The following is a 20,482-nucleotide window of genomic DNA, read 5'->3' on the forward strand; positions in this document are numbered from 1 at the left end:
TCCCCTTCTTGGCACTATGTGTTTTAACCAAGGTCACCTCTCCGAGAAAGGTTGTTTCCCCAGGTAGGGATTTTTCCCTGAAGTTAGGGAGAGAATAAAACACCTTAACTAAATGCCAGGCGGGTAGTTAATCGCTTTAACTATGAACAATCACCCTTAAGCTACATAATCTTTACTCCCTGGAATGGAGATAAGAAACGCCCTACCCTTTGGAATAGAAATTGGCAGGATTAAAATCAACTGGTATAAATACAGATGTAACAAGACAATAAAACACAGAACCTGGCTGGAGAACCTGGCGGGAGGACCTGGCTAGGCTGCTGATCAACTGAACGCTGCCTCCGTGTCATTCCTTCTTCGACGACTCCATCCACACCTTTGGGGACCCCTGGACCTGCTGGGGTTGGACCCCAACAGCCCCCTTCCAGAACGCACCTGCGAACAGCCCCAGCTCTAGTCGCTCTCCTCAGGTCCCGCCCCCTCGCCAACTTCCTCCGCTCAGGGCCGCCCTGACAGGAACACCGCCCCTTCTGAAGCCAGGCCCCGCCCCCTTCAGTGCGGTTCCCGGAAGCGCCTCGGGCCCTCGCCTTTCAACCTTCCGGCCTCCTTGCGGGCTGGGGCTCGTTTTGCCCGGAGTCTTTTCGAAGGGGACACTGCGTCAGCACGTCTGCACGTGAGCGGCGGTGTTCCTGCGCGTTATAGCCGCTTCCGGCGGAGCCTGAGTGTTGATGTCCCGCGTCTGAGGCCGTGTTGAGCTGGAAGCTGAGCGAGCTGCGGAGGAATAAGGGGAATTCTAGTGTTTGCCGCGGTAATCTCATCAGCCCGCCAAGATGGCGATGCAAGCGGCCAAGAGAGCGAACGTAAGTAACGGGGATGTCTGCCGAGGAGGGAAGGACTCGCCGTGGACTCGCGGCGGCAGTGGATCAGGGCATTCCCGGCCCTTGTCCGTCCCCAGGGCGGGGAAGCCAGACGTTCCCGTGCTGTCGGAGGGGAGTTCAGCCGGGCCTGCTCCTCGAGCCGCATCTCCGCCCCCACCCCTTTGGGGAGTTTTCCTTCCGTCCCTTCCTAGTGTCAGCGATAGCGTTAGCCCGACCGCCTTTGTAGCTTCGCCTTCAGCCTGGCGTCTGCATCTTCCCGGCTTAAAGGCCAATAGCACAGGTAAGTCCCCAATAAATAACCTAATGGCCAGCAGGCGACGAGAGCCTGAGAGTCTTCTCATCACGGAGCTCTTTGGACCCTTCATGGGTTTTTTAATTTAATTTTTTACGTATTTCATTGATTTTGGGGAGGGGGATGAGCGGGGGAGAGAAAGAAACATGGACTTGTTGTTCCACTTACCTATGCTGTCCTGTTTGAAACTTGTATGTGCCCCGACCGGAGTTGGGATGACGCTGTAACCAGCTAAGCTACCCGGCTGGGCGGATCCTTCCCGTTTTAATTCAACAACACTTTTAAGCAGCTACAATGTACCAGACTTGCGAGATAGGAGACAATTCATCAGTTACAGTAACTGAAAAGCTACCAGGTGCGAGACACAAGTCTAGGTATTGGAGATGCAGCAGTGAATAAAACAAAAAGCCCGGCTGCTTGCGTCCTGACGTTATGGAACCCTAAAAAAAAAAAAAAAAAAAAAAGAATCTCAAAAAAGTGTTCAACTCTAAGGCGCTGAAAGGTATAGTGAGATGAGGGCAGATAATGGAGACTTTGGGTGACTTGGTTGATTTTCACGTCCGTGGGTGAAAACAGCAGTGGAGGGATGTCATCGAGGATGGAGGTTAAGAAAGTGGAGGCAGTTCCTTCCACAGGTTTGCATGTGGGCAGGGGGAAGGTGAGTTAGTTGGTGGCTGGCTTTTCCTCCCTGAGATGTGTGCATACGGCGTCTTTGTACGCCAGTGGGGACGATGCTCTAGTAAGTGGGAGAAACGGATGGTGTAGGAGGAAGATGGGTTAGGTGCAGGCGGTTTGGAGTGGATGAGGGGTTGGCATGGCACTGAGAGGGGAAGTGGGTGCATATAGTGGGATGAAGGTAGGTCGGCAGGTTTGGTAAGGTGAATATAAAGTGTTTACCATTTGGTCATACCTATTTTCCCCAGTAAGCAAGAGCCCCGTCCTCTCAGGACGGGCGGGGAGGAGAATGCCCAGCCCAGCTCAGACACCAGAGGGGGTGGTGGTGGAGAGTGGGAGGAGAGAAGAGAGTGTGATTTAGTGGCTTGCAGTTGGAGAAAGCAGATTTACTAGGGGAGTCTATGTGATGGACAGTGTTGATCATCTGTTTGAACTTATCCTTGAATCTTAAAATCTAAACTTTAGTACTTGTTTACCATTCATCACCGCTACTAGGTTGAGGGCAGGGAATAGGTATATTATTCTTGGATTTATACAGCACAGCTTAGTGCCTGACCTAGTTGCCAATTTAATAAGTAGTGAGCAAATTAATGACTATTGCGTAACTGTTCATAAGGAGCACAGAATCTGGTGGGGTCTACACATTTGAGAGTCATCCACTCAATGTGGAAATCCTGTCTGTGGTGAAGAGACTGTGTAGAATTTGGGGGGTACATGAAGGGTCAAGACAAGAAGTCTAAAGATAAAACTCTGTGGAAAAGCATATTTTAATGGCAAAAAAGACTGAGAAGAACTAACTAGCCAGAGCGTTAGGAGAAAGCCAAGGAAATAGTATCAAGCAGGTCATAGTCAATAGTGCCAGAGGCTCAGGGAAGTTAAGTATGTGAATTGGACGCTGCAAGTAAAAGTGTTGGTGAGTAAAAGCACTCCCATCAGCGTTTTGGGTTGGAAGCTACATGGTGGTACACTGGTGAGTATCAGTGAAGTAGAGTATGAGGCAGTAACTGTAGACTTCCTCTTTCCAGATGCTTGACTGAAAAAGAAAAAGAGAGCAAGATAGACTAATAGAGAGCTACTAAGTCTGGGGAAGGCAGAAACCTTGTCTTCCTTCCTTCACTGTGTAACCCTAATACTACTATCCTGGTGTATGTGTAAAGAAGGTGCTCAGTAGCCCTAGCCGGTTTGGCTCAGTGGATAGAGTGTTGGCCTGCGGACTTAAGGGTCCCGGGTTCGACTCTGGTCAAGGGCACATGCCTGGGTTGCAGGCTGGGTCTCCAGGGGGGGCCATGCAGGAGGCAGCCAATCGGTGATTCTCTCTCATCATTGATGTGTCTATCTCTCTCTCCCTCTACCTTCCTCTCTGAAATCAATAAAAAACTTATTTTAAAAAAAAGAAGGTGGCTGAGACCGATTTGGCTCAGTGGATGGAGCGTCGGCCTGCGGACTGGAGGGTCCTGGGTTCGATTCCGGTCGGGGGCGTGTGCCTGGGTTGTGGGCACGTCCCTGGTGGGGGATGTGCAGGGGGCGGCTGGTCGATGTTTCTCTCTCATCGATGTTTCTGACTCTCTGTCTCTCTCCCTTCCTCTCTGTAAAAAATCAGTGAAATATATTTAAAAAAAAAAAAAAGAAGGTGCTTAGTAAATATTTTTGAATGAATGAAAAGGAAGCCAAGTAAGTATTTTGTTTTCTGTCGTGATGGCAGTACATAAGCAAACTGCTCACCTGAGGAATAAAGAAACCAGTTGAATTGGCAATCAAATCTAAATAAATGATAAAGGTATTGACTGAAAGCCTGGGTTTTGTAGTAGCCCCTTATTTCTACTAGTAGTCTTCCCTATAATCAGTGCCCAGTTGCTTTTCCAAAGAGTATGCCATTTTCAGTATAGCAGATTATAATTTTAAGTCTTGGCTTTTTTGTTTATTATTTTTTATTATGAGAATTTCTTGTTCACTATGAGAGTTTTTTTAAATGGTAGCATTCTCCTAATTATAATGACAATACATGTTTCTCATTTCAGATTCGACTTCCACCTGAAGTAAATCGGATTTTGTATATAAGAAATTTGCCTTACAAAATCACAGCTGAAGAAATGTATGATATATTTGGGAAATACGGACCTATTCGTCAAATCAGAGTGTGAGTTTACTGAAACTTTCGAAATGTTGTTTAAATAAAATGATTGTGTAATCTATAACCTTGGAATTATAGCTGGCAAGGGGGCCTGAGAGCCTCCGAGGCTAATTGAAGTCAGGGAGATGAGATTTTTTTCCTTTGTTTGTTTGTTTGTTTGTTGTTTGCAAGGGGGAAATACCTGCTGAGGCCCTTATGATCCAGCTCAATGGGAGCCAACTAATTGTGAAGTTACTGAGAGCATGAATAGTTTGAGGGGTCTGGAAGGGAAGGAAGAACTAACATTTATTGTACACCTGCCATTTATAAAGTCAAAAACTATGCTGTTATATGCGTTAACTCTAATTTTTTCAACAGTCTTCACTGTCTCTTTTACTGACTGCAGAATTTCTGAATAAACTGAGTAAAGGGATATAAAAGTAACTGAGAACAATGATTTTTTTTTTCAACTACAGCTTCCTGTGGAAGCTTTAAAAGTATAGGGAACCCTTTCCCTGATCTGCTCTTTAAAATAAATATTTTTTTTAAATAACTATTTTTTTTAAAGAAAAACTCCATTCAGACATAGCTGACTAATAGGAGCCATCACTCCTCAATACTGTACTTTCCAGTGTAAGACTGAAAATTGGTTCTTAGTGTGAGAAGTAGGAAAGACTAGAACATGAAGATTATGACAAAGTTTCAAACTAGTTTTTTGCTGTTACTGGTTTAGCAGCTATATTAGTATTGTTTTTTTTTTTTTTTGAAGTATTCTTGACATAACAGTAAGTTTAACCTATAGCTATTTCACTTAAAAACAAAAATTACCTAATTCAAGAAATTACAGGATTATCCAGTATACCTTTCCATAAGGTTTATTTCCTCTAATGGTTTTCAGGTAAATATGTGTTTAATTAAGTCTGATTCAACTCTGCAGGGGGAACACACCTGAAACTAGAGGAACAGCTTATGTGGTCTATGAGGACATCTTTGATGCCAAGAATGCATGTGATCACCTGTCCGGATTCAATGTTTGTAACAGATACCTCGTGGTTTTGTACTATAATGCCAATAGGGTAAGTATAGCACAGTTCTCGTCATGGGGGGAGCCCACATAGGAATTCCTGCAGAACTGCACCCTTAGGGGAGATGGGTACTCTGAGCTCCTTTGTGGCTGGTGCTGTTAGTGGGAATCATTTGACTATAGATTGGTAACTTAACTTTGGCACTTACCGCATTTTCAGGCATTTCAGAAGATGGACACAAAGAAGAAGGAAGAACAGTTGAAGCTTCTCAAGGAGAAATATGGCATCAATACAGATCCACCAAAGTAAACTTTTTCTGCATTTTTATTTTGGACTGAAAACCCATGAATCACCACCCTACCCTTTTTTGATTTTTAATTAATACTGAGTATTGCAGTTTCTTGAGGTTCAGAATTTCGTTCCTGAAACCTTGATACATGTTAGAATATATTGTTAGTAAAGTTGCAGCTTTTTGTAAAACATGTCAGTGTTTTCTCTTGAGTTTTCCCATCCTGTTTGATACTGGGGGTGGGGGTTAGGGGAATAGCAGTTGAACCATCTCAAGAATTCTATGGGGGTGCGTGGTCCTAGGGACTGAGCTTCTTGAGCAGAGAGCTTTTTGTGTTCTTAATGCCTCCAGTGTGCAGTCCAGAGCTTAGCCATCAGGGAACTTGCGAGAGGGTCATCATTTATTGAATGGCTATTAATAATGAAATCTTCTGCCGAAGCCGGTTTGGCTCAGTGGATAGAGCGTCGGCCTGCGGACTGAAAGGTCCAAGGTTCGATTCCGGTCAAGGGCATGTACGTGGGTTGTGGGCACATCCCCAGTAGGAGATGTGCAGGAGGCAGCTGATCGATGTTTCTCTCCCATCGATGTTTCTAACTCTCTATCTCTCTCCCTTCCTCTCTGTAAAAAAATCAATAAAATATATTTTTTAAAAAAATAATGAAATCTTCATAATAACTCAGTGAAGGTAGGATCTCCATTTTGTAGATAAGGAAATCAAAGCTCATCATGTTGGCTGAATGAATAAAAAGCTGACATTAAGAAGTTGCTGTAGCCGAAACCGGTTTGGCTCAGTGGATGGAGCGTCGGCCTGTGGACTGAAGGGTCCCGGGTTCGATTCCGGTCAAGGGCATGTGCCTGGGTTGCGGGCACATCTCCAGTGGGAGGTGTGCAGGAGGCAGCTGGTCGATGTTTCTCTCTCATTGATGTTTCTGACTCTCTGTCTCTCTCCCTTCCTCTCTGTGGAAAATCAATAAAATGTATTTTTAAAAAAAAAAAAAAAAAAAAAAGAAGTTGCTGTAACATCAACCAGTTATTAACCATGCCAGTACATGTGGATAATACTTTACAGTTAACCAAAAGACCTTTGTTGATATGGGTATCCTGTGTTTAGAACAGAGTTCTATTCTAGAAATGGCCAAACAACAGCACATTGTTAGAAATTTGAGAGCAAGCAGCTTGGGTAGTGTTGGTTGTTTCATGTGTGAGATTTTATTAATGTAGTCTTTCTGTTTAGTTAATAAGTGTCTGTGTATATTTTGGACTTTAGTTTATAGTATATCTTTTGCTATATAAAAATATGTGATGCTTATCCTTATATCATGAGTTCTCGTGGCATGGAAATAGTATAGTTATTACCACATTCATCATAGTCTGGCAGCCTGGAGGAGTTAGCTATAATTTTCTTTTGATAGTTTAGGCATGAGCCAAATGGAAAAACATGGGCTAATTATATATATATATAAATATAAAACTATAACCCAAAACCAACTTGAAGGGTACAAGGACTAAATCATTTAACTGGACAAAGAGCAGCTATTCTACTTTTAAACGCACTTAGCTTTGAAATCTATCATTACTTTAAGAAAACAGGCTATTACATCTTTTGTACTATCTTCTCAAAGCCTACTATTGAAAATGAGAAAATAATTGTCTTATTATGTCAGAGTGCTTTTTGAAAGCACTGTAAGAGTCATTTCTAAGGACAGGCATGACAAAGGAGCCACAGCTGTAATTTTCTTATGAATGCTTTTGTGAATTCCATATCAATTATTGTAATGCACGATGTGCCTTTAGGTATTTACAAGTGTAAAAATAATTTTCTAAAAGACATTTTTGTACAGGGAAAGCAAATTAGACTTACAGTATGATGTGTCTAAGTGGCAGACTGGCTTGCCAATAGTGTAGTTGTTTTAAATTAACAAGGGGAAATTCCTATTGGCAATTATGGCCAGTCCATCATTTGGTTTCATATATCTGTTGGCTGAATTTCATGATCTTAAGATTTTTTAAAATTCTCTGTAACTGTTTGGCAATTGTGTGGCCTGTTCTAGTTAAGATATAAGAACTTTAATTTAGTGGACAAATATTGAGGACCTGCTCAGTGCCAGGTCTGTGCATGCTAAGATGCTGAGGATACAGTTACAATTCACCCTCTGTACCAGACATCGAAGGCTCGGTTTTTCAAACTGCTTTTAAGGATGGAAGGAATGATTGTGTCCGTGCATATGTATGTACACACACGTCTGCCAGAGCTGCTTTACATTCTTCGAGGTTAAATTTCTAGTTTCTGAGAAAGATGTTGTATGACTCGAGGGTGTGTTAACCAGAAGTTTGAAAATGACTGATATGACAGCTCATCGTCACTCTCCTGTTTAACAACTTTCAGTGGCTCTCTCGGGACAATGTCCAGACTTGTGAGCATACTGTATCGTGATTCTCTGCATCATCTTTTAAGAGTGTCATTAGAGCGGGGCCTGCGAAGCCTGGCATGTCCTTTCCAGGTGCTAGCCAGTAGGTATTTGCAGTTTTTTGTTTGTGTTGGTTCTTAGTGAGTGTCTCCTTTTAACACCTGTGTTATACATAATCTAGACCAGCCGTGGGCAAACTACGGCCCGCGGGCCGGATCCGGCCCGTTTGAAATGAATAAAACTAAAAAAAAAAAAGACTGTACCCTTTCATGTAATGATGTTTACTTTGAATTTATATTAGTTCACACAAACACTCCATCCATGCTTTTGTTCCGGCCCTCCGGTCCAGTTTAAGAACCCATTGTGGCCATCGAGTCAAAAAGTTTGCCCACCCCTGATCTAGACCGAGATCTTTTATATCAGCGGTCGCCAACCTTTCAGACCTCACGGACCACCAGTAGTCGGCAGACTACCGGTTGGCGACTGCTGTTTTATATGACTCCTAATGGTCACCTCCGGTGGCTTTTAGTTATCCTATTGGTGTCACATGAGAAAACAGGCTGAGTTCTCAGAAATTATCATAGACATTTGTGTTATCAAGGAAAGCTCCAGAAAGGAGTGAATGCAGCGCTTCTAGCTTGCCTAGTTCTACAGTAGAAGTGAACCCAGGGACTGGGTGATTAAAAGCAATGCAGCCCCTTTCTCATTTCATTCTCCCCGTCTTAAAGACTGCTTCTTTTTAACACCTCAGCCCTCCGCAGAGGACTACAGCCAGGACTTCCTGGAGACAAAAGGGTAGATGAAGTAATAACCAAGATGATGAAACCCCCGCCCCTCATGTATATGACATGAGTCTGTGAAGGAAACTAATAGTACCTGTCCCCAGCCCCTTCTCAGTCATAACAATCTCAAGTTAAGAGATTGCTGACAGAATACTCCTCACTAAGCTTAAAAACTATGCCAACGAAAAGAAATCTCCTAGCCATGTTGCCCAGGCTCCTTTGATGAGCACACCAATAAGCGGGCTGATTTAAAACCTACCTGAGAACTCCCGTGAGTTACAGCTAATGTTGATTAAATTAAACAGTATATGTGGAAACGATGCAGAAACATAGTTTCTTCTCTTAAGTAATTCCCAATGTAAGTTAGAACAAATCTAGATGCAACTAAGCAGTTAATGTGAAAACAATCTCAGAATCGCAGTCTTATCAAAAGTAACTTAATGTGAGTTAGAGTGTGGCTCTAAGGCCTACCACACCTTCATTTGTTCAGACACACATGTTCTTTTTCCATCTGGGTGAAGGGAGCTCATCCCTTTAAGTCCGAACAACTACAGATCGCAAGGTCCCAAAGTGCTGGAATCCCACATTTGATGCTAGGCTGTGGGATTTGAACACAATATATTTTAGTTATTCAGAGGAGACTTGAGCCTGTGAGATGAGTGGCAAATAATACCTACTTCGTAGGGCTGCTTAGAGGATCGGTGACCAATTTACTTTAAAATATACAGAACAGCCGAAACCGGTTTGGCTCAGTGGATAGAGCGTCGGCCTGTGGACTCAAGGGTCCCAGGTTCGATTCCGGTCAAGGGCATGTACCTGGGTTGCGGGCACATCCCCAGTGGGGGATGTGCAGGAGGCGGCTAATCAATGTTTCTCTCTCATCGATGTTTCTGACTATCTCTCTCCCTTCCTCTCTGTAAAAAATCAATAAAATATATTTAAAAATAAATAAATAAAATATACAGAACAAGGCTCAGCATGTATAGTGCTCACATTGTAATTATTATATTTATTCTCTCTCCTGGCGACTTGGAAGGCTCCTTTCCACTATTTTCCCAAGGGCGACTGGCTTATGTGGTCCTTCAAGTACTTCCTATCTACAATAAGGATGGACAGGAATTTGTCAAGCACAGAGCCTTTATTTTACATGTCATTTCCAAAGAGGACAGTTTGTAAGTCAGCAGCCAACAATTTTTAAGAGAGAAAGTGACAGCAAAGGTAACTGGCTCAAGTCCCTCTGTGTACGCCATGTACATCTCGTGTCTGAGCACCTTGTGTGTCTGGCTTAAGTGAGGGTAAGGCAGTGTAGATTGTGCAAACAAGGAATCTGTGTTCTGTTCTCAGGAATGGCTGTTACATGCACCACGCAAAATGTACTGCCTGCAATGTTTTGATCTGCAGCCGAAGTTTCCTCAAGCAAAGATGCGCGTGAACAATGACCAACACATACAGAGCAACTTGGGCAGAGAGAATGGATAATGTTGCAGGGCAGCGAGGTTAGCACACTGATCAAGAGCCCCAAGCAGGAGGGGCCGTCCCAGTGGCAGAGCAGGCTAGGAGGGTGAGCAGCAGCCATCTCCAGCCACCTTAAGTTCCTGCCTTCACTCTAAGTTGAGCAGCTCCACGTCAAAGATGAGGGTGGCATTGGGAGGGATGACACCGGGGTGGCCAGTGGCTCCATACGCTACATCAGGGGTGCAGGTCAGCTTCGCCCTCTGCCCCAAGCTCATCTAGCAGGGATGGGGGCAGATGGGGAGAGGAGAAAGAGGACCCAGCTTGATTTAAAAGAAAAAAGTAAGGTAACTATGGCATTTTCCCAAACCATCCTCGTGGTAACTCTGAAAATCTGAGATGAATTTTATGCATGGCACACATATATGTTTTATGTTAAAATATGTTGTAACACATACAGATTCTGCCTCAGAAGAGCAGAAACTTGACTGTGGGACAGTAACTTCCACCAAGTAGTCTCAAATTCATTCATCCAATAAACTGCTGGTTATCCATTAGTGTGTGGCCCAAACACTTCTGTTGTTCATCATTGTTCCCACCCTCTTCCTAAAGAGGGCGTCTAAAGCACACACTCAAGTAGGTGGCAGGCAGTTCATTAGAGAACTTGAGCTTAGAGCACAGCAAGGCGGAGAGGGCCGAAAACTACAGTGGAGCACCAGATGGCCTCACAGACCCAGGAAGCAGAGCTTGAACAGCGGTCATCACAGCAGTCATCGAGACCCATCTGGTGCCCAGCCAGTGTGCTCAGTGGTTGAGCATCATCTATGAACCAGGAGGTCATGGTTCAATTCCCGGTCAGGGCACATGCCCAGGTTGTGGGCTCCATCCCCAGTGTGGGGTGTGCAGGAGGCAGCCGACCAATGATTCTCTCTCATCGGTGTTTCTATCTCTCTCCGTCTCCCTCCTTTCTGAAATCAATAAAAAAATAAATAAATAAATAAATAAAAAAAAGACCGGCCTGGCATTAGTGAGACTTGGTGAAATGTGAATAAACTGATTTTGAAATACTAAATATCTGACTCAAAAATTTTAATGGATTAGTTAATAGTATTGTAACAATGTTAATGTCCTGATTTTTATCATCTATAATAATAAAAGCGTAATATGCTAATTAGACTGGACGAAGCCGGGGCTATAAGGGAAGCCCAGGTCCCAGGTGCCTGCCGGCGACCGGAGGGAAGCCTGGGTTCCGGGTGCCAGAGGGAAGCCAGTGCCAGCAGCTGGGGGGAAAGAAGGCTACTCTTGCACACATTTCATGCATTGGGCCTCTAGTTGTACTATGATTATGTAAAATGTTGCCATTTGGGGAAGCTGGGTAAGGAACATATGGGAACTCTACTATTCCTGCAATGTTTTTGCAAGTCTGAAATTGTGCATTTCTTTTTATTTTAAAGTCCACCTTGGCCTAACCTACCCCAACTCTTCTGCCTTGATCAGGGACAGCTGGTAGCTCACAAGCCCCCCAGTTAGTTTAATTCTGATCAAACCCAGGGGATGAGCTTGAGATATAAGAGGCCCCAGTGACACAAAAGAGTCATGCTGGCAACAAAAAGGGTGGGGACAAAGCCAGGACTGAAACCAGATGGTGTGCAGTAGTGGTCTGTGATAAGGTGGGGTTAGTGTTGAGCTCAGATCCCGACTCCTCAAATCCCCCATAAGAAGGATCTTCATCCTACCTGGGCTGCACCCTCTTCAAAACCCTTGATGACTTCTTGTTTGCCGATTCTGAACTTGAAAGGTTTGTTTCTGTCTCTGGATGAATCAAATTTCTTTCCATTTTGGAGCATTCCTGTGAAAACAAGAATAAGGTGGAAAAGAGCTGTGGTCATGAGTCAGTTGCCAATTCAGGCTCAACGCTTCTAAAATGGAGTTCCTATTCTGCACTAACCTCTTCCAATCTTCCCCATCAGTCCTGTTGCCCAAACAAGGAACATGGACTCTTCCCTCTGCCTTATCCCATACACAGCCTATCAACAAGTCCTTCCTATCTTTGGAATCACCTATTTTCTCCATTTCTGTTACCATCCTGGGGCCTCGCCGAGTCTCCATCCTGTCTCACTTGTGTATAGGAATAACCTCCAAGGGCCTTTGCCCCATTCGTACTTCAGGATCTGGCTGTTACCTGCCTGATAACCCTCTCTCTGCCCTCCACTTCCTTCCCTTTCCCCGCCATGTCCTATTCAGGTCACACCTTTCTCAAATACCTCTGCACTTAAACCTGTTAAAAATAGGACAACAATAAGAAGGCATGCCATAGCATGGGAGATGTTTGAAATGGTATAACCAACAAAAGACTCATCTAGAATAAAGAACTTCATAAATCAAAAGACAATCTAATGTTTTTTAATGGTCAGGATTTAAGCAGGCAAGAGGATATCCAGATGGCCAATAAGTACATGAAAAGGTACTCAACTTAGAGTCTTTTTTAAAAAAATATATTTTGATTTTTTACAGAGAGGAAGGGAGAGGGATAGAGAGTTAGAAACATCGATGAGAGAGAAACATTGATCAGCTGCCTCCTGCACACCCCCTACTGGGGATGTGCCCACAACCAAGGTACATGCCCTTGACCAGAATCGAACCTGGGACCCTTCAGTCCACAGGCCGACGCTCTATCCACTGAGCCAAACCAGTTAGGGCACAACTTCATGAGCCTTTAGGAAATGCAACTCAAACTCACAATGAGATAACACTGGGCACCCAGAGTGGTCCAGAAACAAAACAAAGCTTGATAAAATCAAGTGTTGATGAGGATGCAGGAGAACTGGCACTCTCAAACATTGCAGGTGGAAGTGGAAATTGGCACAACTACTTTGGAAAGCTATTTGCAGTATCTGAGCAGGCATAACCCTATGCCCTAGCGATTCCACTTCTGGGTATATGGCCAGCCAAAATGGGTACAGATGTGGATCAAAAGAAATCTTACAAGGCTGTTCAAAGCAAAACTGTTCATGATAACCCAAAACTATAAACAACCCAAATGGCCATCAACTATAGAAAGGATAATGTGTAGTAGCCTATATAATCCCATAGAATAAAAGGCTAATATGCAAATTGATCAAATGGTGGAACCACCAGTCGCTGTGATGTGCACTGACCACCAGGGGGCAGATGCTCAATGCACTCCCCCTGTGGAGCCAGAAGCTGGGCTCATGGCTGGCTCGCTAGCACTGCGGTGGCAGGAGCCTCTCCCGCCTGCACAGCAGTGCACCCGGCCTCTAGTATTCATATAATGAACACAGAGGCAAGGAATGGTACAAAAATAGAAAAGAACAACCATTCTGCACAAATCTCACAGACATAATATTGAGTAAATAAGCCAAACATAAAAGAGCACACACTCTAGCCCTGGCCAGGTAGCTCAGTTTGTTCCATACACCATAGATTGCAGATACCATCCCTGGTGGGCCACAGATGGTAAGCTACCTATCAATGTTTCTCTCTCTAAAAATAAACATATCCTTGGGTGAGGATTATCACAAGAATAAACTCTGATTCCATTTATATGGCATTCAAAAACAGGCAAAACCAATCCATGCGAACAAAAGTCAGGACACTCACTGTCTTCAGGGAGGTGTGGTAACTGGGAGGAGACAGAGGGGAGACTCCTGGGGGTGCAGGAAATGCATATGTTGATCTGTGTGGTAGTTACCTGAGTGTGATCACTTTGGAAAATTTCATGGAGCTGTACATTTTAGATTTATGTTCTCTACTGTATTTATATTTAATAAAAAATATTTAGCAAAAAGTCCCACATTATCTGCCGTGATGAGATAGTCCCTCCTCAAGCCAGAGCCACTCCGAGCTGAGGTTAGTGTTTAATGCATGCTGCTGCTCTCTGTATGTATTGTGAAAAGTCTTTGCAGAAAGATGTTGTGGTTTCAGTAATTTGATAAGTACAGATCTGTCTGCAACATGTAGGACAGATAAATCGATTACACAGGTCAGAGGCCCCAGAAGACTCACGGTAATTAGGCCACACCGCTGGGAGATAAAACACAGCTCCAGCCACTGACGTCAGCGACCAGCCACACAGCAGTTGAGAAAAATACCCCCAGTATCTGTCTAGAATTAACCTGCACTTCACACTGGCCCAGAGAACTGCTAAAAAATGGCCCCATTTCCATACATCTTAGGAATTAAACTGGCCTTGTTGTCTGCTAAGTGGCTGTCATCAGGTTTGAGAAGCAGGTCGCATAGCAGAGCACTCCCCCTCCCCCCTGCCTTGGAACAAACACCTGCTTGTGATCTTCCTGCCAGCAGTCTTCAGGAACTCCATCTAGAATGTTCACAGCCCACCTGCCCTTCCAATACAGACCATCCCAGAGGGGTCAGCAGGGACGCAGCCCCTCCCCTGGCTCCCACAGCAATGCTGTCACCCCACCCCTTACACTGCACCAGGGCCTTGCATGACTTGTCTGCCCTCTCCCACCCCCCACAGCCCCAGTGCCCAACACAGCATTTTGCACACAGTAGGTGCTCAATAACAGCAGGCTGAATTGAATAGACTTTCGGGGGGGAGGGGGGGGGAGTCTTGAGGAAGCCTCCCTCCTCTAATAACACCATACGATGCCAAGGGAGTCTGCAGGGACGGTCAGGGCTCCCGGAGCTGTACAAAGGTATTTCCAGACACCAAACAGAACCAGGAGGGCCAGGGCTCCACTCTGCCCTCACAGAGGCGAGGAACCATGGATGACTTGCTGGTATAAGTGGGGAGGGGTTAACCTTGCAAGCCCCCTTCCTCATTCCCACAAGGCTGGCTGGGAGAAGTGGGGAACAGCTGGCTTTGGGCCTGATTCAGGGGAGCAGATGTTTCTGGAGAGGAGTGTTAGAGGAGAGACCTACCTTGGGAAGGGCAGTCTGATGAGGGCTAGGGGAGCAAGGCCTACCTGTGTAGTGCACCACACACGTCTGGCCCTTCTTGGGGAATGTCCTTCCTGCAAGAAGACATGAGGGCAGATGAACAAATAAGGTAGAAAACGTCACCTGGGACATTTGGGTGTGAATGACCATCCCAGGAAGATGACCCTGGCCCTCGTTCTGGCTCTGTGCCTTGTATAAGCCAGATTAACCACATCACCTCTCTGGCCTTGATTGGAACTTGATTTCCGTGGGTTCCTCAACTCCACTCTCTCCTGGTGCTTTTCCTCACTTTGATTGCTCCTTTTACTTTCCTTCATCTATTCCACAGGCCTTCACTGACCGCCTACTATGTGCCAGGCCTGGATTAGATTCCAGAAACAGAGCAATGTATGAACTTATGATGAAGTTAGGGAAACAGACACATAAATAAGTAGATTCTGAGGCAGGGTGATGACTGTGATCAAAGATGAATAAACACAATCATTCACAAATATTTACCAAACGCCAGGACCTGATTTGGGGGATACAGCAGTAAACCACATAGGCAAGATCCCCACTCTTTTTGGAGGGGGACTAATAGTCCTCAAATAAACAAGATAATTACAGATTGTGATAAGTTCTCTAAAGATGAATTAAAGAGAGAGACAGTGGGCAGGCCATTTTAGAAAGGGTGGTTCAGGATGGCTTCTCAGAGCTGAGACTTGAGGATGAGCAAATGCTGGAAAACCATGGCGGGAGAAGGATCAGTAAGTGCACAAGCCAGAGGCAGGAAAGGATCGGTGCATTTGTAGAATAGAAAGGAGGCCAGGACCTGGAAAGAAGGGCGGGAGGAAGAGATGAGTAGGAAGGAGCCGGGCCATGCCAGGGCTTGCAGAGCTGGGTTTAATTCTAAGTCCAACAGAAAGCCACGGGAGGGTTGTAAGCAAGAATGACATAATCTGAATTAAGATTTTATAAGATCACTCTGGCTGCTGTGTGTAGGATAGACGGTCAGGCGCCTGTTGCAGTAATCCAGACAGGAAATCAATGATGGCTTGAATTAATGTGGTGGCAGCACAGAAGAGAGCCAAAGAGATAGGAGATATATTCTGGAAGCGGAGCTTAAAGGGTGGAGATGGGGTCTAGGATGAGGGAGAAGGAGAAGTCACGCACAATGCTAGCTGAGATTAGCTAAAAAAAAAAATCAATCTTTTTTTTTAAGATTTTTTATTGATTTCAGAGAGAAAGGGAGAGGGAGAGAGAGAGAGAAACATCGGTGATGAGAGAGAATCATTGATCAGCTGCTTTCCCACCGGGGACCAAGCCCACAACCCAGGTATGCGGGTGGCAATCTTGAGATGCCTTATTAGACATCTTAGTTTAAATCGCAAGTAGGCAGATGGAGAGTGTGCACTGGAGGTATCAATTCGGGTGGAATTTAAAGCCAGGAGGCCGGATAACAATGCCTGGGGTGGGGGGGGCCTAGGGACTGAGCCAACACCTGGAGGACGCTATGGGAACCCGCAGGGGGGAGCAACTGACTGGGTGTCAGGGAAAGCATCAGGGAGAAGATAATGGTTAAACTGGGATCTTAAGAGATGGGTAGTTTGCCAGAGGAAATAAAGAGAGATCATCTGGGAAGAGTGAACCACACGCTCAAAGGCCTAGAGTCAGCATCGTGGGAGTCCTGTCTGGTTCACTGCTGTAACCCTAGGGCCCAGCACACAGTCCATAGTCAACAACTATTTGCTGAATAACTGATGTCTCTTTAACAGCTTTCCAGGCAGCTTGCTAAAACGAGAAAAAATTGGTAGTGGGGGTAGGGACTGGTAATAGAGACTATGCTCTACCATGGACGGTAAGAATAGGTTATCTCGCCCTGGCCGATGGCTCAGTTGGTTGGAGCATCGCCTTGTGCACCGAAAGGTTGCGGGTTCGATCTCCCATCCATGCACGTATGAGAGGCAACCGCTCATTGTTTCTCTCTCACATTGATGTTTCTCTCTCCCTCTCTCCCTTCCTCTCTCTCTCAAAATCAATAAACATATCCCCCATGAAGGTTTAAAAAAGAAAAAGGAATTTTTTTTAAAAGAAAGAAAGAAAAAGAATAGGTTATCTCACCATCTGCCTGGAGAAGGAGATGGAAGTTTCGCTAAAATATTTTATGCCTGCCCTGGCTGGTTTGGCTCACTGGATAGAGCGTTGGCCTGGGGACTGAGGGGTCCCAGGTTCGATTCCAGTCAAGGGCATGTACCTTGGTTGCTGGCACATCCCCAGTAGGGGGTGTGCAGGAGGCAGCTGATTGATGTTTCTCTCTCATTGATGTTTCTGACTCTCTATCCCTCTCCCTTCCTCTCTGTAAAAAATCAATAAAATATATTTAAAAAAAATAAAATATTTTATGCCTGGGGAGGGACATGGTCAAAAAGGCTGTGTTGTAGAAAAGGAGTCGGAGTGAGGCGGGAGGCCAGATGGAAGGCAGGGAAGTGGGCCTGGAGGTGGGAGGAGCAGCAACTTGGAGGCTGTGCAGAAATCCAGGTGAGCGATGACGGAGGCCTGAACCGAGCGGGGGACCAGAGCCTGGCGATATTCAGCAGAAGGACCTGAGAGAACTTGGTGTGAGGCTTCATCAAGACAGGCACCCCAGCACTGCGTGGGCGTACGTGGTGAAATATGGATTTGCATATTCCCTGCTGGGTTACACACAGCGTGGGTGCCGGCCCTTTTGTGCTTCCATGACCCAGGGTTTTATTTATGTGTTGTTGTTAATCCTCACCAGAGGTTTTCCCCATTTATTTGATTCCCTCCCTTTCCCCGCAATTGATGTTTAGATGGGGTGGGAGGAAGGGAGAGAGAGAGAGAGAGAGAGAGAAAGAGAGAGAGGGAGAGAGAGGTGGTTGCCTTCTGCACGCACCCCGACCAGGGCTGGGGATCAAGACTGCAACCGAGGTACATGCCCTTGACCGGAGTCGAACCCAGGACCCTTCCTTCCGTCTGCAGGCCGATGCTCTATCCACTGAGTCAGATCGGCTAGCTAGGTCGACTCAGGGTTTAAAACAGGCTGAAAGCAGGAAGCCAGGTCTCCAGGCTTTCCTAAACTCTCATCCTCCTCAAGAGAAAATGCTCCTGTCACTGGCCAGAGAGGGCGGGTAAGGAGAGGAAACTCTCCCGGAGCCTGGGAAGGGAGGAGAGGTCTCCAGTCCCCAGCAGAGCTGTGTGGCTGCCTGGAGGCCACCAGGCCTCAGGGACATGCTTCCTGGAGGCAGCACCCAGGTTCCCTTGTGGGGGAGCTGTCCCCCGACCGTGATCCTGGGTAGAGCTGGGACTTTAGGGACCACCGCCTTCCATCGGGCCCTGGGTTTCTGGGGTGGGTGTCAGCAATGCCTGACATGCAGCTTGCCTGTCAAATCCTGCGGAAATGGGGGCTCCGGTCTGAATTAAGTTTTGGTGAAAAAATAAAGGGATAGCCAGCTGTTCCTGGCACACGCAGACCCAGCTGTGCGAGGGTGACGCCCGGCAGCGCTAATCCCAGAGGCGGACAACAAGGAACACGGAGGAGAGCGAGTTCTGTTTTGGACCGGCGGACTGAGAGGTACCGGTGGGGCCTCCAGGGAGAGGCTTAGCCGCAGCTGGGTCCATGGACCCCCGGGGACTCGGGTCGGGGTCCGGGCTGGAGCCTTCCATCTGAAGGCCATCGGTCTGCAGCCGCGACTGAGAGTCCCGGGAGCGGACAGGCTGGCGGAGAGGCGGAGTGCGGCGGGGAGGACGCCGCGAGATGCAGGGGCGGGGAGGGCAGCTCCCTTTCCAGCCCGGCCAGGTCCCCACCGCGTCGCGCCGCCCAGCCCGCAGGGGGCCGCCGGCCGACCGACCGCAGGCCGGGCACGGGGCGCGTTAGAGGGGAGTTGCCCGGCAGAGACCCCACAGCCTGTCCTTCCCCGTTTCCAGAGCTCGCCCCGCAGGGCAGGAGCAGCGGGGCTGACACCTGGCCCTGGGAAGTCGGCGGCAGCGGATAACCGAGCGTTCCCGCCGCGGCGCGGGGGTTGCGGCCTCCGGGCGGTGGCGGCTGCAGACCCCCGCCTCCCGCCTCCCGCCTCCCGCCTCCCGCCTCCCGCCTCCCGCCTCCCGCCTCCCGCCTCCCGCCGCCGCCTGCGCTCCCCCGGGCGAGCCGGCGCAGAGGACCGCAAGGACCGGCTCTTAAGCCTCCCACGACCCCGCCCGGGTCTCCTCCGGTGGCCCCCATCCTAAGCCCTCCCCCCGTTCCGGCGCCCTGCACCGGCCTCCGAATCAGACCCCCGCCCGCCCGGCTCCGCCCGGGACCCGTCCTCTCCCACTGCTCCGCCGCCCGGTACCGTCTCCCGGGGAGATGGTCTCGATCTCCACGCCCATCGCGGTCCCACTGGCCCCGCCTCCGAGGGTCCCCGCTGCTGCCCCGACCCCGGCTCGGCTCCGGCTCCCGATCCCGCTGGCGCTCCGACTCGCCTCCCCGCCGCCACTGCAGAGCCGGAGGAGGTGCGGCGGAGTCGGGACCTGCGCGGGGAGGGGCCACGGGAAGGGGGCGGCGAGGAAAGGTGGGGTCGGCCGGGGCGGGGCCCCGGGCAAGCGACCCTGACCCGCGGCTCTGGAGCCCAGCCAGGCTAAGGAGCACGGACCCGCAGACGGGGAGGATGCTGCGGGAGGCATGCAGGCTTTCCCGCATCCACCGCTCACCTGCATACCCATCCCTTCATCCATCCCTTCAACCCAGATCTATCTCTTGGGAATCTACTTGCTCCCACACACTAGGGGAAGGCCAGCAACGAAACCAAGTCTAACTAGTGGGGCTCACTCAGTGGGGTTCGGAACGTTTGGAAGCACCAGAGAGGGACCTGCCCCAGCTGGGCTGCCTGGCTCTGCACGCGCAAGCTCAAGTGTGGGGTGGGGTGGGGAGGGAGGGAGGCTCATTGCCCACCCTTCTCCCCCACTCTAAGTTCCTACTCATTATCCCAGGCAGCTTTGCCCCACGCACAGGTGGATTCCCACCTTTCAAGCCAAAGAACTGCATCCCGGGACACCGTTTGCATGAAGACAATCGCTGCCCTGGAGGAGCTAAAACTGGGATGGGCAGGGACGCGTACAGCGCCGAGCGATCCGCGCTGGGGATGAATGAATGAGTTCGACCCTGTGTTCCTCCTCCACCCAAAGGAGGTCCAGGAGTCTAGAGAGACGTTTGGAAAAGTAGCATTTGCTCAAAGAAGGAACGGGACTTTAAATTTTTTGTTTCTAACTCTTGGCTACATTGTTCCAACAATGATGTGAAGGTATGATTCTAACACGTGGCGCTGCAAGGTCGGCCGGGGGAGAAGAGCCGAGCAAGGAAGGGTGTGCGGAGAGGCCCCGGCGGTGTTCTTCCCCATCCTCCCCGGGGTTACGGAAGGAGACGGCAGGCTAACGGCGTTGTTGAAAGAGGGTTGGCTGTGTTGTCCAAGAAAGATGATGATCAACTGTTCTGTGAGGCTCAGGATCTGAAACCCCCCACGGGCTGCTCCAAGGTGTGGCCCACATTCTCCCAAGGGTGTCACTCGGTCTAAAGACGCCTAGTGACACTCTAGTCCATGGGCTACGGCCATGGGCAGACACTTTGGGGTGCGTATAGAACAGGGGTGTGTAACTGGAACAGGTCAGTGGAGTGG

At 47.8% G+C, this 20,482-nt stretch overlaps 2 protein-coding genes across 3 annotated transcripts; one reads left to right on the plus strand and one right to left on the minus strand.

The window, feature by feature from the left end:
* Positions 1–640: 640 nt before the first annotated feature.
* Positions 641–5,462, plus strand: SF3B6 (splicing factor 3b subunit 6). The gene is made up of 4 exons (XM_059660451.1): positions 641–860; positions 3,864–3,982; positions 4,893–5,031; positions 5,200–5,462. The coding sequence occupies exons 1-4, from the start codon at positions 831–833 to the stop codon at positions 5,287–5,289; spliced, it is 378 nt and encodes a 125-aa protein (XP_059516434.1). The 5' UTR covers positions 641–830; the 3' UTR covers positions 5,290–5,462.
* Positions 5,463–9,412: 3,950 nt separating this feature from the next.
* FKBP1B (FKBP prolyl isomerase 1B) lies at positions 9,413–19,355 on the minus strand. 2 transcript variants are annotated; one of them, XM_059660450.1, is made up of 4 exons: positions 19,163–19,355; positions 14,861–14,908; positions 11,648–11,760; positions 9,413–10,234 (listed from the first exon to the last, which is right to left on the minus strand). In XM_059660450.1, exons 1-4 carry the CDS (start codon positions 19,197–19,199, stop codon positions 10,190–10,192), a joined length of 243 nt encoding a protein of 80 aa, XP_059516433.1. In that variant the 5' UTR covers positions 19,200–19,355; the 3' UTR covers positions 9,413–10,189. The 2 variants fall into 2 exon arrangements, with proteins under 2 accessions (XP_059516433.1, XP_059516432.1); XM_059660449.1 differs by having other exon boundaries at positions 9,413–10,189; positions 19,163–19,350.
* Between the last annotated feature and the right edge of the window lie 1,127 nt (positions 19,356–20,482).

This window comes from Myotis daubentonii, chromosome 12 (assembly GCF_963259705.1).
Source record: "Myotis daubentonii chromosome 12, mMyoDau2.1, whole genome shotgun sequence".
NCBI classification, from domain to species: Eukaryota; Metazoa; Chordata; class Mammalia; order Chiroptera; family Vespertilionidae; genus Myotis; species Myotis daubentonii.

What these genes read in the sequence shown, in the direction of transcription:
- SF3B6 (XM_059660451.1), top strand. Translation starts at nt 831, where the DNA reads ATGGCGATGCAAGCGGCCAAGAGAGCGAAC. An exon ending in CCTATTCGTCAAATCAGAGT is followed by an intron (nt 3,983 to 4,892) that starts GTGAGTTTACTG and finishes TCAACTCTGCAG; the next exon opens with GGGGAACACACCTGAAACTA. An exon ending in TGTACTATAATGCCAATAGG is followed by an intron (nt 5,032 to 5,199) that starts GTAAGTATAGCA and finishes CCGCATTTTCAG; the next exon opens with GCATTTCAGAAGATGGACAC.
- FKBP1B (XM_059660449.1), bottom strand. Translation starts at nt 19,199, where the DNA reads ATGGGCGTGGAGATCGAGACCATCTCCCCGGGAGACG. An exon ending in GACCATCTCCCCGGGAGACG is followed by an intron (nt 14,909 to 19,162) that starts GTACCGGGCGGC and finishes GTCTTCTTGCAG; the next exon opens with GAAGGACATTCCCCAAGAAG. An exon ending in GTGTGTGGTGCACTACACAG is followed by an intron (nt 11,761 to 14,860) that starts GTAGGCCTTGCT and finishes TTGTTTTCACAG; the next exon opens with GAATGCTCCAAAATGGAAAG.